This window comes from Tinamus guttatus, unplaced genomic scaffold (assembly GCF_059628265.1).
Source record: "Tinamus guttatus ecotype Peru unplaced genomic scaffold, ASM5962826v1 Tinamus_guttatus_pri_ptg000515l, whole genome shotgun sequence".
NCBI lineage: Eukaryota > Metazoa > Chordata > Aves > Tinamiformes > Tinamidae > Tinamus > Tinamus guttatus.
In genome coordinates, this window is record NW_028289049.1 from 436,726 (window position 1) to 451,372 (window position 14,647).

Here is a 14,647-nt window from a genome sequence, read left to right on the forward strand (position 1 = left end):
CTGTCAGCACAACCGCAAGAGGCTCCTTCCCTTGCTGGTACCTTTCTCACATCCTGAGCCGGTAAATCCTGGAGGGCAGCCGCACTGGCCCGTGACGTGATTGCAGGGCATCCCCGCGGGACAGGCACAGCGGCTGGCACAGTCCTTCCCAAACGAGCCGGGCAGGCAGGCTGTGGGAAAACACGCAGGAGATGTCAGTATCCTGACTGGCTTTCAAGTTGCTGTTAATGAGAGGGGAGGAAAGAATCCTGAGGCCCAAGAATAAAGTTTAATTAAGGGTTCAGTGTGACGCAGCCCTAGCCTGCTGTGACATACCAAAGACCTTTGCCTACTAAGTGAAATAAAGGGATACAGCGTGCTAACTGGGTGAGCTCTGCCTGACGCTGATGATGGTGAGCAAAGCTCAAAGCTTCTCCACAAAACTTGCTATTCCTCCACTTCCCTTGGAGCATATCGAGTGCAGGTCTGCAGAAGGCAGCTCTCGGGTGCTGTGCTGAGCTAGAACCCTTGCTTTAGCGCTCACCTTTCTCACAGTGCTGGCCTCTCCAGCCAGGGGGACAGTCACAGGTGCCAGTGACATGGTGGCAGGGCACCTCGTCCCCACAGTCACAGTGCTCTTCACAGTGGGCTCCAAACAGCCCCTTTGGGCAAGCTGCAGAGATGCAAACACAGAAGGAGAGTGGGCAAGTTGCACAAACCAGGTCCTATTTCACAGCACACCCGTTCCTGCAAGCCAGAGGTAGCACTGTGACAAGCCAGGGGACTCGTCAAGTCTGGAGGATCAAATTCAGCCCCAAATGAGGCAGGACACTGCTGACATTCACAGAGATCTGCGGATCTGCCTGCGGGGTGACCCTGGCACAACCTGCTGCAAGCGAACCAGGCTGCGTGACACCAGCAGAGCCAAGGCGGGACAGGGAGCGAGGGAGCAAGGAGCGGAGCCGTGCGACAGCGAGGAAAAGGAAGCTGTGAACAGAGCAAACTGGTCTTTCTGTAAGCACCTGCTCGTGCCCAATTTGCTGCGAAGTCGCTCTTTAACCGGGCTGAATGTTTTTGGAAGTGTTATTTCTGGCACTGTTTGATGAGATTGGAGTGCCAACATAAGACACTCTCTGTCACAGCAGCACTGTTTTAGTTTTGATGTGGCTTCTGTTGTCAGAGAAGCCCCTGTTTTCTAAAGCAGATGCAACCCAGGCAGTGCCAGACCAATACAGCAGTGAGCACTACAGGTGCCAAACCTGGGGTTCTAGTTTGCAGCTCGGCATCGTGTCCCTTTGGCATTGCAATACGAGGAACATCCCAGCCCAAGGCATCACGACCCCTGGCAGGGAAGATGCTGGATCCCTTCCTGCTGGTCTGACACGCCTTTGGCTGCTGCTCTTAACAAGGCCAACAGCCTTTTCAACACTTGCTCATACAGAGGGGCTTGTGGGTTTGTGGTACATTTAAAGACAGGGTGAACACAAGAGTCTGCAGAAAGACAGATGTAATTATTTGCTGGGGCTTTGGACCAAAGCCGGACACTCAGGGTCAGTGGAGTCAGCCCAGAGACAGACAAGCGCAGAAGCGGGAACAGGGAGATGATCTTCAGCTCCTCATGAAATAAATGACCTCTTGTTCCTACTGCCTTGGTTTCCATGTCGGACAGTTCCCAGGATACCTGCTGCTGCTTTGCGGCCCTGACCAGAGCGGGAGCCCCTGCTCGGATGCCCGGCCATGGGGCTGTCTCAGGGCTGCTGCTGGGGGACCCTCCCCGCTCCTGCTGCCACCGGCCAGGGTGGCCGTGCAGCCCCTCTGTGTACCTGGCCTTTAGAGAGGACCTCAGAGGAAAGCAGAGCAACACGCAAGGCTCTACACAGCCCGAACCCCAGCGCGTGCAAGCAGTCTGCCGAGTGCAGCAACCCGAGGTCTGCCTTAGAAAGTCCCCTCCAGGAGCAGGCGCTGCCGGGGGACGCGTGCGCGTCACTTACGGCTCTGGCACTTGTCGCCGGTCCAGCCGGGAGGGCATTGGCAGCGCCCCGTGCGGGGCTCGCAGCGCCCGCCGTGCTGGCACGCGCAGCTCCGCCGGCAGCCGGCCCCGAAGCGCCCCTGCGCGCACTCTGCGAGCAAGGACAGCGGTGACGCGCGCGGGGACGGCGAGGGGACGGCGCGGGTTCACACCGCACCACGCTCCACGGCACGGGCTCTTCCCGGCCCTCGGGGATAGCCCACTCACCCAGCTCGCAGGCCAGCCCCGTCCAGCCGTCGGGGCAGGCGCAGTGCCCCGTGGTGGGGTCGCACTGCCCTCCGTTTCGGCAGAGACACTGCTGGTGGCAGTTCGCTCCGTAGAAACCGGCCGGACACCCTGCGGAAAAGCAGCCCAAAGGGAAAGCCTCCCTGCTCTGCCCTGCTCCGGCGCTCGCAACTGCTGCTTAAGGAGGAACCAGGACGTGCTCCTGTCCCCCAAGGTGACTGCGGGCCGTGAAACGGAGCATCCAACCGGGCAGCCACAAAGCTTTTGCCCTGCCCCATCCGATCTGGCTTCCAGATCATTTTGGGAGGCTCCTCAATTTAGGAAGCGCCACCCCAAGGAAATGCTGAAAGACCCAATGCAGTGGTAAGGGGAGAGGCACAAAAAACCCATCACGCTGCTACAGGAGCCCAGGAAAGTGCCACCGAGGTGCCATTAACCAAGCACAGCGCTGGGGACGACCGCGCTGGGCACAGAGGGTGCCTCTGGCTCTGCTGTCAGGCTGCATGCTCTGCAATTCCCTCACCAGCTAAATAAAGCTTGGCAAAAGGCTGCTGTGAACCTGGCTTTCTCAAAGGCCACATGAAGGAGTCTTTCATAACAGCAAACTTGGACAACATGAACTAGATAGTGAACTCTGCTTGGCCTGTATTTTCCTTGTTTGCTTTCCCATTAGAGAAGGGATTTGCGCTCACTTTTCTCGTTGTGATGTGAGGCTCCCAAGCCTGCACTTTGCTATTTCCCACCCGGCTGCATCTGGTAAGAGCTGGGAAGTCCCTAACCGGCAATGCCGGCGGGCCCCGCTATGCCGAGCGGGTAGGTAAGCAGAGACAAACTACACCCCTATTTGGGGAAAGCTTCTTTAAAGGAGAGGCCAGGAGAAGAAACACTTAGTAACACAGAGTTTAAACAACCCATCTGTGTGTCTCATTGCTTTGGTGGTAGCAAATGTATAAAACAAAAAAAGTTGTGTGAGTCAGCAGGCACGAAGGGTGCTCAGCTGGTACTCAGTGACTTCAGTCCTGAGCTGCAGAACATTCTCACTTTTAGACCCACTGCTTAGCAAAAAGCATTTAAGCACACAAGTAACTGTTACCATCTGCACCGTTTCATTGAGCTTGCTTGAAAGCATCGCTGGCTTCGTGCCTGACTGCTCAGTGCAGTGGAAGATCAAGCCTTATTCTATGTGTTGTACAAACTGCAAGTCAGGCAATTCCTGCTGCTCTTGGAGAGGGTAACCTTTTGGCTCATGTCTTTGTGAATGAATTAGTAAATGCTGCACAACTAAGAATGATCTTATTTGCAATCTTGTCCTGCTCTCACACTGCCTCAGCTCTTTGTAGGTGCTGCCCTGTTGAAAAGTCTGACCCATCCACAGGAATGGCATGTAGGAGTAGTGCACATTGGCACATTTTTGCCCCATATCGAGGAAAGCAACAATCTGGATTATAAAGTGACATAAAGCTGTGTTACCTTGCTGGCATGTGGGTCCTGTCCATCCCGCTGCACAGAGACATTGGCCACTAACATGATCGCAGGTCGCGTTATTGGAGCAGTTGCATGTCTGACTGCAGTTCTCCCCAAAACTGTTCTCCTGGCATGCTTCATGGAATCAGAAGTAGCATAACTGTTAGATAACAGATATTAATTACATTGCCCAGACTCCTACTAGTGAACCAAACTGCACTCATCTGGAAGAAGACCCAACAGCCAGACACAAAATGGTGCCTGGCAATGTTGTGTAAGTTGTTTTTATGGTGTCATGGAGAAATAACAGCTGTATTCTACATAGGCCTGACATTCATGCAGCCCCCCAAGCACTGTTGTTATTCTCAGTGTTACATCATCTTATCTGCTAGGAAACTGTCTTGCCCCAGTTCTCCTTCCAGGCCATGGCAGTTGCTGCGAGAGCCATTCAAAGCTTTGGGAAGTAACCCCCGGACAGAGCACGCTTGCCAAAAGAGTCCCCTAAGGCTGGGAGTCTGCTTCACATAAACACCGAGCAGTCCAGGTCCAAGCACCTCTGAACTGCTTTAGTCCACAGCACTTGGCTAAGAGGTTTGTAAGAACAGACTCTTCTGAGATTTTCTGGTATTTCCTCCTTGGCCTTATAATAGATGCAGCACTAAAACTGCCCATCTTGGCAATGACACTTTGGGATCAGGCCAGAATCTAGCAGTATTAAGCACATGTAAAAAGAAATACAAAAATGACAAAAGCTAAGTCAACATTTTACTACTTTCCTCAGGTCTGAGCTTATATAAGACAGTGGGGCTCACCCTTTCTATTTGGCAGTGCTACTCTTAGCAACAAAAAAAGCAATTAAATAAAAGCACACAAACTAAAATATGCAGGCAACCTCGCAGCGGGCAGCACGAGACTGTGATGTCTGCAGTTTCTAGATTCAGTTTTACTGCGCACATGTCCATTCTAAACGTATACATGCACACACACAAACACACAGGCTCAGTGAGAGTTGAGCTGCCAGAGGAGGTCACGAGCAGATACCCTCATTTATGGAGTCTGCAGAATTTGGACTCCTCTTTGAGGACATTCTGGGTGAAGGGACAGAGACAGCTCCCACTGCTGGTCCATGCACTGCTGGTCCTTTTGCACCGTTACCTCCACAAACACATGCTGCCTATCCCCCACCAAATGCACCATAGCTGGACAAGAGCTCGAGGCCCCAGTGACACCTACTCTGGTTACAGCTGGGGCCGGCCCAGCCTGGGGCGCAGCGGCACTGGCCTGTTGCGTGGTCACAGTGGGCTCCATTCAGACACTGGCAGCTTTCCTGACACTCTAGTCCATAAAATCCATCCGGACAGGCTGTGGAAAACAAAAAGAAAAGCCCCCACATACACCAAATGCCTTTTTAAGTGTCGGTCTGCACAGAGGGAGAGAAATCCCCATTATGGAGGAGATACTGCTTGGAAGCTTTTTGCTGATGAAACGCTGCACAGATGTGACAATTTCGCAAGTCTCCTGTCTCCCTGACATGGTGTCAGAACAGCAGCTGCATGTTTGCTATGGGCATTCAAGGCACACAGCAAAGCCCCTGCAGAGAAGAAAAGCAGTGGCAGCAATGGAGGTTTCTTGCTTACATGTTATCAGTAATTTTTGCTGGACCTGTTCACTTCAGAATTAAAATCCAAGGAGACACTTAGCAGCTTGTGGCTACACAGTTTTCTCCATTATCATCCTGAGGGATTATGTTTGCCATAATAGCATAACTAGGGCAAGCAAGGAGCACGTATCCCCCGGGCAAGGAGCCTGTGGCATGAGCGAGTTCTACAGCACTTGGTTCCTCCAGGAAGGATACTCACTGCGCTCGCAGAACGTGCCTCTCCAGCCAGGGCTGCAAGTGCACGCGCCGCTGACGTGGTCACACAGAGCCCCGTTGGCACACTGGCACCGGTGCCGGCAGTTCAGCCCAAACCAGCCTTCCGGACACTCTGACAGGCAGGAGGAGAAAAGGTTGAGCAACCTGTCCTTCCTGGGCTCCTCCGCGAAACTCTGTTACGGCAGGAGCTCAGGCTCTGAATGGAAGTAAAGGGATTTGGCTACTGCTTTCTACAATGGGATCTATCCTGCTCTTTATAGATGGCACCAAATCACGCACAAAAAACAGGACTGGACTGGCAAGACCACTAAATTTCTGCTGTAGAACTGAGGAACCAGCGCTAGCAAGAGCTGTATCATGGGCTTCTCTGCTATCTGACACGTAAAGGCAGAGTTCTCCTGGGCTGCCCATCCAAGGCCTCTCCCCTGCAAAGCACACCTAGGCCATCTGCATTGGTGTCAGGCTGACACGGACAGCGTGGGCTGGCACTCACCCTCGTCACAGCGGACTCCCGTGTACCCGGCTTCGCAGACGCACTGCCCCGTCACCGCACTGCAGCTCCCAGCTCCGCTGCTGCAGTTGCAAGTGTTGGCACAGTCCAGGCCCCAGCGACCGGGGTCACAGGCTAAAATAGAGGAAAGAACAGAGCCTTAGTGCTGTGCTTCGCATCCCGGGTGAGCAAAGCTATGGGAGCAGCTCATCTGTCTCCTAGGGCCGTTATTTCTACTGATTAACACTGCTCGTGGAGAAGGCAGGTGAAGCACAGCTGTAGGTTCCCAGGAAACGCAGTGGGGACAGTGGGAATTTCTGCTCCTTTAGCACACTGTCAATGTGAATTTATTCTCCAAGGAAGGAAGACTGAACTGGGAGATACTGGCAAGACAGAGCAGAGAAGCTTGAAGGATTTTGCAGAGAGTTTTCCAGCAGAGGCAGAGCATGGAGATGTGCATTGGCACAGCCTAGCTTTGCAGGGTCAGTGTCCTCTATGCAACACACCATGGCCGAGGGTACGTTACCTCTCCGGCAGTTGTACCCCGTCCAGCCAGGCGCACAGCTGCACTCCCCCGTTGCCGGATGACAGTGTCCGTCGTTCCCACAGCTGCATCTGAGCTGGCAGTCCGGGCCGAACCAGCCCGGCGCACACACTGCAGGATGGACACAGCGGCTGCAGCCGGGCTGCCAGCGCCGCGGCGTCTGTGCCGACAACCCCTGCGGGTGCCAGCGAGGCTCCCTGGGGCACTCGTGGGCTGGAGCATCCATGCTCACTCTGGGCAGAACGGGCACAGGCACTTATGGATTCACGTCCCTTTGCATGCAAAAGGCTCGAATATTGACACAGGACTTCGGGGGACAGAGCAAACCTGTGCCCCAAGGCGTGAGGCGACGCAGTGCACCCTGCTCAGCAGGTGCTGCTGGACGGACACGTGCGCGCTCTGCTCCAGGCCGACCCGAGCGGAGCCCCTCGGCGCCGGCGCGCAGCACTCACCATCCTGGCAGCGGGGGCCGGCGAAGCCCGGCGGGCACACGCACCTCCCCGTGGCGGCGGCGCAGCTGGCGTTGTTGGCACACGCAGGACACATCTCCTGGCAGCCCAGTCCCCAGCGACCTTCAGGGCAAGCTGGAGCACGGGTAGAGCACAGCCCATCACCCTCGTCCCAGAGCACTGAGCAGAGCGAGAGCTGCCGAGCTGCAAAGCCAGGAGCGCGAGGGCTGCCCTCACCGCGGGCAGCAGGGCCACGGCAGGGCAAGCTCCCCACGCTGCTGCTGCCCAGGCCACTGCTGGGCTCTGCAGAGCAGCCCCACCAGCAGTGCCAGCCCCCGGCCAGGATGGCCCTGCTGAGGTGTCAGAAAAGCTAAAAAGCTCTCCAACACCCCAGCACCCTAAAACCCGGGTGGAGGCTCTTTTGCTTTTTTCTGTCAGTGCAAAACAGACATCCAGACAGAAAGATTCCTTGCTAAGGACAGCAACAACTGAAAATATCTCCTTTTATTCATTGCACATTTTGTTGCTATGTATTGGTATAGGTCATTCAGCATCAACAATAGAGCTAAGCGAGCTGCTGCCTCTGTTTAAGACTTACGATCTAAAGCTGCACTCTTTTTTTCAAGATTTCTATGACTCCAATTGCACTAGATGCTTTTAAAAACATGACTAAAAATGATGACTAGCTCCTTAGCCTCAGCTGATCTGTTCCTAGTGTTTTCTCACCTTTTCCACAGTCGTGTCCGGTCCAGCCAGGCAAACAGAGGCACTTGCCCGTGATGCGGTCGCAGGGAGACGCCCCACATGAACAGGAGAGCAGGCAGTCAGCTCCGAATTTTCCCTCTGGGCATTCTGCAGGTGGAAGAGCAGTGTTGATACTGAGGGTTATAAGACACATCTTCCGAGAGACCACGTGCAAGCAAACAGTGGTCAGATCCTGACACAAAAGGAGAAACCTTTGGAGGTTATTAAAGTTTCTGTGTTGCAGAGGAAGACTGTGCTACTGGGCCTGGATGTGCCCACTCTGTTACCTGCACTGGTGTCCATGTTCCCTGCAGTGCAGGGTCTCGGGCGTTCCATGTCCCTGTCTTTATTTTTGGTGTGAATCCCATCACCCTGCTCGTCCTTTCCACCAGGGCAGCCTGCACCCCGTGCACTCCTCCTCCCTGCCCCGGGGCCAGGACAGCAGTGCTCCTGTGAGAGCTCCACTCACATTCTGTGCCCAGTGACCCAGCTTAGCAGCCAGTTAGTGACATGAGGACTGAGGGCCTCGGACCCAGACAGCCTCACCTCCTATTTGCATGTCTCAGAGGAGCTTACATTTCTTTTTGTTCACAAAAGCCAATGTTTCAAAAGCCTTTGGCAGATATAAACACGTCAGCTTTCAGAAATAATGAAGGAAAAGTGTACCAGCTTGCAGACTTAAAATGACACAGTGGAGATTTTTGTTATTCCTGCTCTTTGCTAATTGATGGCAGATGTTCATCTTCACCCTTTAATAATTTCCAGATCTGAACAACAGCCAAAAGCCTACTATTTCAATAGAAATATTTGTGTTATTTCCTGTGACTCTCCCTCAACGGATTAAGCTCCTCTCTTATTCTTTACAAAAATATCCTGCCTGAAAGCGCCCAGGCCCCGGAGCGGCTGGGCGGCCCGGGCAGCGCGTGTGCTGCCACGTGGAGGCCGGGAGGCCAGTGGTGGCCTCGGGAAAGACCCTGCTCCGGCGGGAAGCAGGAACCTTGCACGAGCTGCCTGCAGCGCCTGCTGCAACTTATTGCATCCTTTTAGCACTTGCTTAATGGTTTCACTCGGGAGACGGAGCCATTTCCGCAGCATAGATGATACTGAGGGAAGGAGGGATACCCAAGGAAGGACAGAGACATGTGGCGAGAGGCCGGAGGGAGAGGGGAGAGAAGTAAAACAGGGATGAGAAAACGTTGAACTGAGTTGGTGAAATATGAGATGGTGCCTGGACCAGGAGTGTTTCTGACTGCTGCAATTTCTTGTCACAGGGTTGTATCACTTAAACCCCAAATGAATGTACCCTGCTTACTGGTGTGAGGCTGTGCCTGTCAGCAGAGCGAGACGGCAGGGCACGGGGCTCAGTGCCACAGCCTGCCACCAGGAACTGCCTCCTGTCACTTGCTTTGCAGTCAGAAAGAGTGTAAGTAAAATTTGCTTTGTTTTATTGGAGCTTTTCGTAACAATCTGCAGCTTTTCTTCTGACCAAAAGAAGAGCTAGCAGATAGTTGTCATACCTGTTAAGGTGTTAGGCAAGATACTCCCCTGCTAGCAATGTAATTAGCTTACGGGCTGTACCTTCTGGGTTGGGTGTGGGTGGAATGTTTGGTTAAGCATAAGCTGGTGCAAACGCTACAGTCCGAAACGAGATACTGAACACCACGAGCCTCTGAGCGCAGCACGTCTTTTCCACAACTGCAGAATCCAACAGTTTGCACTTTCTGTTGAATCCAGTTGAAACGCGATTAAGAGGAAAACAAGCTCATGACAGGGGAGGATGGCTTCTTAGCTGTGGATCAGATCTGAGGCTGGCACCAATCGCTATTTTCCAACAACTGTCTTCATGTTTTGCGATCATCGCCTCCGCTTGCATGCCAATGATTCATTGCTTTGGGGTTCACTCCAAAAATTTTATTGGAAAAAAAAAAAAAAAGCACTCTGAGAGCCCAGGTATCTCCCAGGAATCTGCAGAGCTGCTCCCGTGGATCCTGAGCACTGCACAGCGCAGCAACCGCGCGGTTTGGAGAGCAGAAAGCTGGCAGGAGATTCACAGAGAGGCCAAAGCTTAAATCCTAATGTAAATGAAATGCAATATTTTCTTTCCACTTGCAGATCAAATAGAACTTTAATATGAAATAGAAAACATGGAAAAATATGATACCATTCTGCCTGGAAGTAAGAAGACATCAAAGAGGGAAAAGATAACTAGATAAATCCTTCATGTGCAAAAGTAAAGATGCCCTAGTGGCAGGATAAAGCAGGGCCTTGTTCTCCCTCTCTGCATACAAATCATAATGCACCAGAATTCCCATTTCCTGCTTTAAAGGGATTGCCATCACCCGAAGAGATGTGCGGTGCCTGCGGGGACCCTGCTCCGTACGTAGCCTTACCTTGATCACAGTTCTCCCCGTGGTAACCTCGGGGACACTCTTTCCAGCACTCTCCAGTGACATGGTCACAGGACGCTTGCAGAGGGCAGCTGCATTTCTTCTTGCAGCCTTCCCCATAGTAGCCAGGGTCACATTCTGTTAACAAACATGATTAAAGAGAGAGGAGATTCAGTTTTACTAGCTTGGTTCTGGAAGGGCAGGCAGCACAATGTGGATGGCAGAGCCATGGGCACGAACCAGCTCACACTGAGCTGGTGACACAGCAGGCTGGACACGGCCACCCTGGGCATTTACAGGCCCTCGGGGCCAGCCGTGCAGGTTCTGGCATGTTAACTTATCTCAACTGAGTCTGATAAGCAGCTTCGTTCCTAATCTAAATAACAAGAGGAAAGACATCCTTAGTGGGATGGAAACAAGACAAATCTTTCCCCGAGACAATTAGTTAGGGGAGAAGAGGTTGTGAGAGGAGAAAGGGAGATGCTTCATCAATTCTGCTCAATAACTTACTTGTCTCGCACCACTTGCCGTGGTAGCCAGGTTTGCACGTGCAGGAACCATCCTTCTTGTCACAGTCCTGAGTGTTGTGCTGCACGCAGAGGCATTCTTCAGAGCACCCTGGGCCGAATGCCCACTTGGGGCAAACTAGATGCGGAGGAAAAGAACTGCTAAGTGACATTAGAGGTCAGATAATACAACACAAGGAATGAGATCATTGCCACCTGGCACTGATCCTTCCCAGGGACAGGATTCTCAAAGGTCATAACCTGAGAACAAAATGTAGAGCGTGAAAAGAATGAGGATAAGCTCACCTAAATGGCAGTACCGTCCATACAAGCCAGGATCACACAAACAGGCTCCATAAATTCGATGACACCGGCCTCTGTTGGCACAATTGCATTTTTTCCTGCATTGTTTCCCATAAAATCCCTTAGGGCAGCCTATCAATAAAGACAGAAAATCTGGGAAGGTGAGCCAGTTTAGATACATCATTTTATTTTCTGGGGCACACAGAAAATAACATACAAAAATCAAAGCTATATTTTGTTAGAAACAAACCTAGGCAAAAGATACAGTGAGCTTTGAAAAGAAAGCTGGATTGATTTTTGACCTTTTTTTTTCAAAAATATTGTTTATTCAGCAAGAACACATGAAAACAGAGAGGAGGCTGTGCTCAGAGCTTCAGCAGTAGCCAGCACGTGGGGAACAAGGTCCGTGGTGGAATCACACGAGTAGGCAGGAGCTTTGTGTAACAAAACTTGCTATATCCTTCCTCCAACCATGATAGATATAAACCACAGCACCCACCAGCATCGCGCTTCACTTGAAATGATAAAGCCAGTTGTGCTAGAAAACTATCTCACCGGGCTCCAAGAAGTCTAGATTTTTCATATGTGAGAAAATGATCCATAAAGCCACCCCTATTGACAAATAACTTGATATTTGCACTATTAAGAGCATAAAACTATTCTCTTTTATGCTAAAGATCCCAGTATTAGAAGCATATGCCAAACACACTGTGTCAGCAGAATGCCCAGCCAGCATCCTTCCAGGCAGCACGAGTCTTCTCCCATGTTGAACCAACATTAGACAGTTTAAGGACAGGAAATGCCACCCTGGGACAACACATCCGCTCACCATTGTTTCTTTTAATCTTACCTTCCTGCTCTTTCTCTGTACCCCTCAATCACCTCCTTCCTAGAGAAAGAAAAGGTCTGGGTATCTCTTGAATTCATTTATATTCTGCTTCAGCCTTCTCCTTCAGTAATAGATTCCATATGCTCTTAACCATTTGTCTGAAGTCGTTTCATCTGAATTTCTCATTCTACCACTATTTCTGTGTTTTGAGATTATGTTCCCAATATTTTAACTCTTTGGAAGAGAGAAATAAATACTTACCAACAGCAAAAGATACCTTCTTTTGCAGCATTTTGGGTAACTACCGCTAGTGCAACCTTAGAGTCCTTTCTTTTTCCTTTAGTGGGAAACATCTCCTCAGTTCTTTAAACTTAGTACAGAACATGTACTTTGGACACTACTTTCTTGGTACTTCAGGAATGTTCAGTGAAATATAGTCGACTTCCCCCCTTTAAAAAACAACACCTGAGTGAACAAGAAAGTGCAAGAAGGCCCAGCCCTAGGCTTGGTTTCAGGGCCCTGCAGAGGAGCCTTTCTGTATTTTTGCACCCCCTGCAACTTCCCTGTGACTTGAAAAAGGCTGAGTGAGAGAAAGGGGGATCTTAGCCCTGCACGAAGCAGGTGCTGAAGGACCCCGCTCTTACCATCTTCACAGAGGTCCCCCGTGACCCCGGGCGGGCAGCGGCAGGCGCCTGTCACTGGATCACACGTGCCTCCGTTCCTGCAAGGACAGGTGAAGCTGCAGTTCCTCCCAAAGGTGCCCTCGGGGCAGGCTGTGAGTGGAGAAACAGGCAGACGTCACAGCCCTGCAGAAGGTGTTCCCAGACTGAGAGGCTCTCCATTGCAGAGCCCCTGTCCAGCGCATCCCAAAGAAGATACAAGAACAGAGCGCAGTTTTTGAACATGAGATGAGATTCAGTTTTTTGACAGTAAGTGTTTTGCCTTGTTTGGACAAAAGAGCAAAGACATAATTAATTCAGTGGGGAAGCCAGATTTCCATAGCTTCAATTCCTTACTAAGATTGTAGATAGCAACCTAACAGCAGACTTTATTTGGGTCACTAGAAAAGCCAGGGAATTCTTTCTTAAGTACAAGAGGGCTAAAGGGAAAAGCATTCTTCTACTTAAGGCAAAAATTTAGCCGGGAGGAGGAATTAAAAGGATTCTCATTAGTATCTTGAGTATTTTCTTAGTCTCCAAGAATGCAACATGTCTAATACACTGTTGTTAGGTTTAGACACAGTTTGTGTGCTAAGCTCAGACTCGATGCCAGATACATTTTTAGGTTTGAACAGTAGACTAAAATGGCTTGGGATCTATTTGGGAACGAGAAGGGGGAACTTTCCTCAGGATTTTGTCCAGTGACTAAAGCCAGGCTTTGCCAAGGTAAACATGGCAAACAAAGGCAACTGGACTGAGCAAGGTAAGGGGCATTAGTGCTACTTTTGGCCAGCTGAGGTTTTATGTACTCTTCCTTCTCCTCACTTTTGACTGGCTTCTGGAAAGAACAGCTGCCAGCCAGCAAAGCACCAGTCCTCCTCCTCCTGCTTCTCTCCAGGGTAACTCACTCTGGTTACACACGATGCCACTCCAGCCTTCCGGACAATCACAGCCGCTCTGATCCTCGTTGCAGGTTCCACCGTTTTGGCAGTCCTCGCAGCTCAGGCTGCAGTCATGGCCAAACGTGTGCTCCAGGCAGACTGCAACAAGAGGGGCGGATGAGAGGCAGCCTTTCCCAAGGCTGCTCCAGCAGCATCGGGAATTTGGGCAGAGAAAGCCCCACCCCAGGCTGCAGCAAAGGTAAAAGTATCTGTGTTATAACACAGGCTCTGTGTACATGGAAAAGGTGCCTGACAAACGTTTCACCACATGTTCATCACACACCAACACGTATGATTAATTCTAGAGACTTTAAAGTAAAAGTATGCCATCTATGACATCTAGCAGAGCTGGAAAACGCCTACCAAATTTTTCTGAAAGCGTGTGCTCTCCTCTTGCTTCCATCTCTTCCTCCTCCTCTTCATAATCCTCATTAAAGAGCTGGGTAAATTCATCTCTCAGGATTGCAACATGAGGGATTGCGTGCATAATGGGATGCTGACCATCCAGGGCTTCCACAGGGACATCTAGAGCTAGGAAGGCAGACATGCAAAGTACAATGTCAAAGGGAGAAAAGTGAGACGAGATCATCTCAGAGGTGAATAGTGGGGAGAAACTCTGTCATGAGACAGGAAAACCAGAAAGGATATCTCTATAGGGTTGGCAGATCTGGTTTGGAATGGATCGCTCCTATGATCTGTGTGCTCCCTGTTGTGAAAATGATAATGCATTCCTTTTTTCCTTTGGCTACTGGTTTGCTTGTTTTGACTAGAATGAGGTATGAGCCACCCAAATGACTTAAAAGTTGTCTGAGTCTTCGATCCTAACCTTGACCAATGCATCTGACTTCTCAGATACCTGAGATCACCATGCATTCTTTTCCCTGATCATCTAGGCACTGCAGTTTTTCTGATCAGTACCTTGAGATTTCAGTTTTTCTTCTTCTTGAAAATTAAACAAGAATGTCCATCTAGCAAAGTTACGCAATGCGTTTTGGGTTGATTTTCTTTTTGGAAAGAGTTTTTATCAGCTACAAAGTACCCAGGTGGAGCAGGCTTTCCTCCTTCACGGGGCAGGAAGGAGTTAAGTCCCCCAATCACGCTAAGCACAAACACACTCGAAGCACAAGCAGCTCCCAGGGCTATAAAAGCCAGCAGGCCAGGCAGGACTCAGGCATTCTGCCAGAGTGAGGGGGGCATGAAGTGCTGCTCTTTTGGTTCAAGA

The 14,647-nt window shown here is 51.0% G+C and overlaps 1 protein-coding gene across 1 annotated transcript in view; it reads right to left on the bottom strand.

The window, feature by feature from the left end:
• Nucleotides 1–14,647, bottom strand: part of MEGF6 (multiple EGF like domains 6) — a 65,396-nt gene that overhangs the window by 4,554 nt on the left and 46,195 nt on the right. Inside the window, exons 13-29 of the mRNA XM_088533731.1 lie at nucleotides 13,789–13,956; nucleotides 13,393–13,524; nucleotides 12,470–12,598; nucleotides 11,000–11,128; nucleotides 10,698–10,832; nucleotides 10,191–10,325; nucleotides 7,783–7,908; nucleotides 7,060–7,191; nucleotides 6,590–6,718; nucleotides 6,067–6,198; nucleotides 5,557–5,685; nucleotides 4,931–5,059; nucleotides 3,704–3,832; nucleotides 2,216–2,344; nucleotides 1,971–2,099; nucleotides 524–652; nucleotides 42–170 (exon numbers count right to left, since the gene is read on the bottom strand). Of these exons, the coding sequence (XP_088389857.1) occupies nucleotides 42–170; nucleotides 524–652; nucleotides 1,971–2,099; nucleotides 2,216–2,344; nucleotides 3,704–3,832; nucleotides 4,931–5,059; nucleotides 5,557–5,685; nucleotides 6,067–6,198; nucleotides 6,590–6,718; nucleotides 7,060–7,191; nucleotides 7,783–7,908; nucleotides 10,191–10,325; nucleotides 10,698–10,832; nucleotides 11,000–11,128; nucleotides 12,470–12,598; nucleotides 13,393–13,524; nucleotides 13,789–13,956 (2,250 nt within the window). The remainder of the gene's footprint in view (nucleotides 1–41; nucleotides 171–523; nucleotides 653–1,970; nucleotides 2,100–2,215; nucleotides 2,345–3,703; nucleotides 3,833–4,930; nucleotides 5,060–5,556; nucleotides 5,686–6,066; nucleotides 6,199–6,589; nucleotides 6,719–7,059; nucleotides 7,192–7,782; nucleotides 7,909–10,190; nucleotides 10,326–10,697; nucleotides 10,833–10,999; nucleotides 11,129–12,469; nucleotides 12,599–13,392; nucleotides 13,525–13,788; nucleotides 13,957–14,647) is intronic.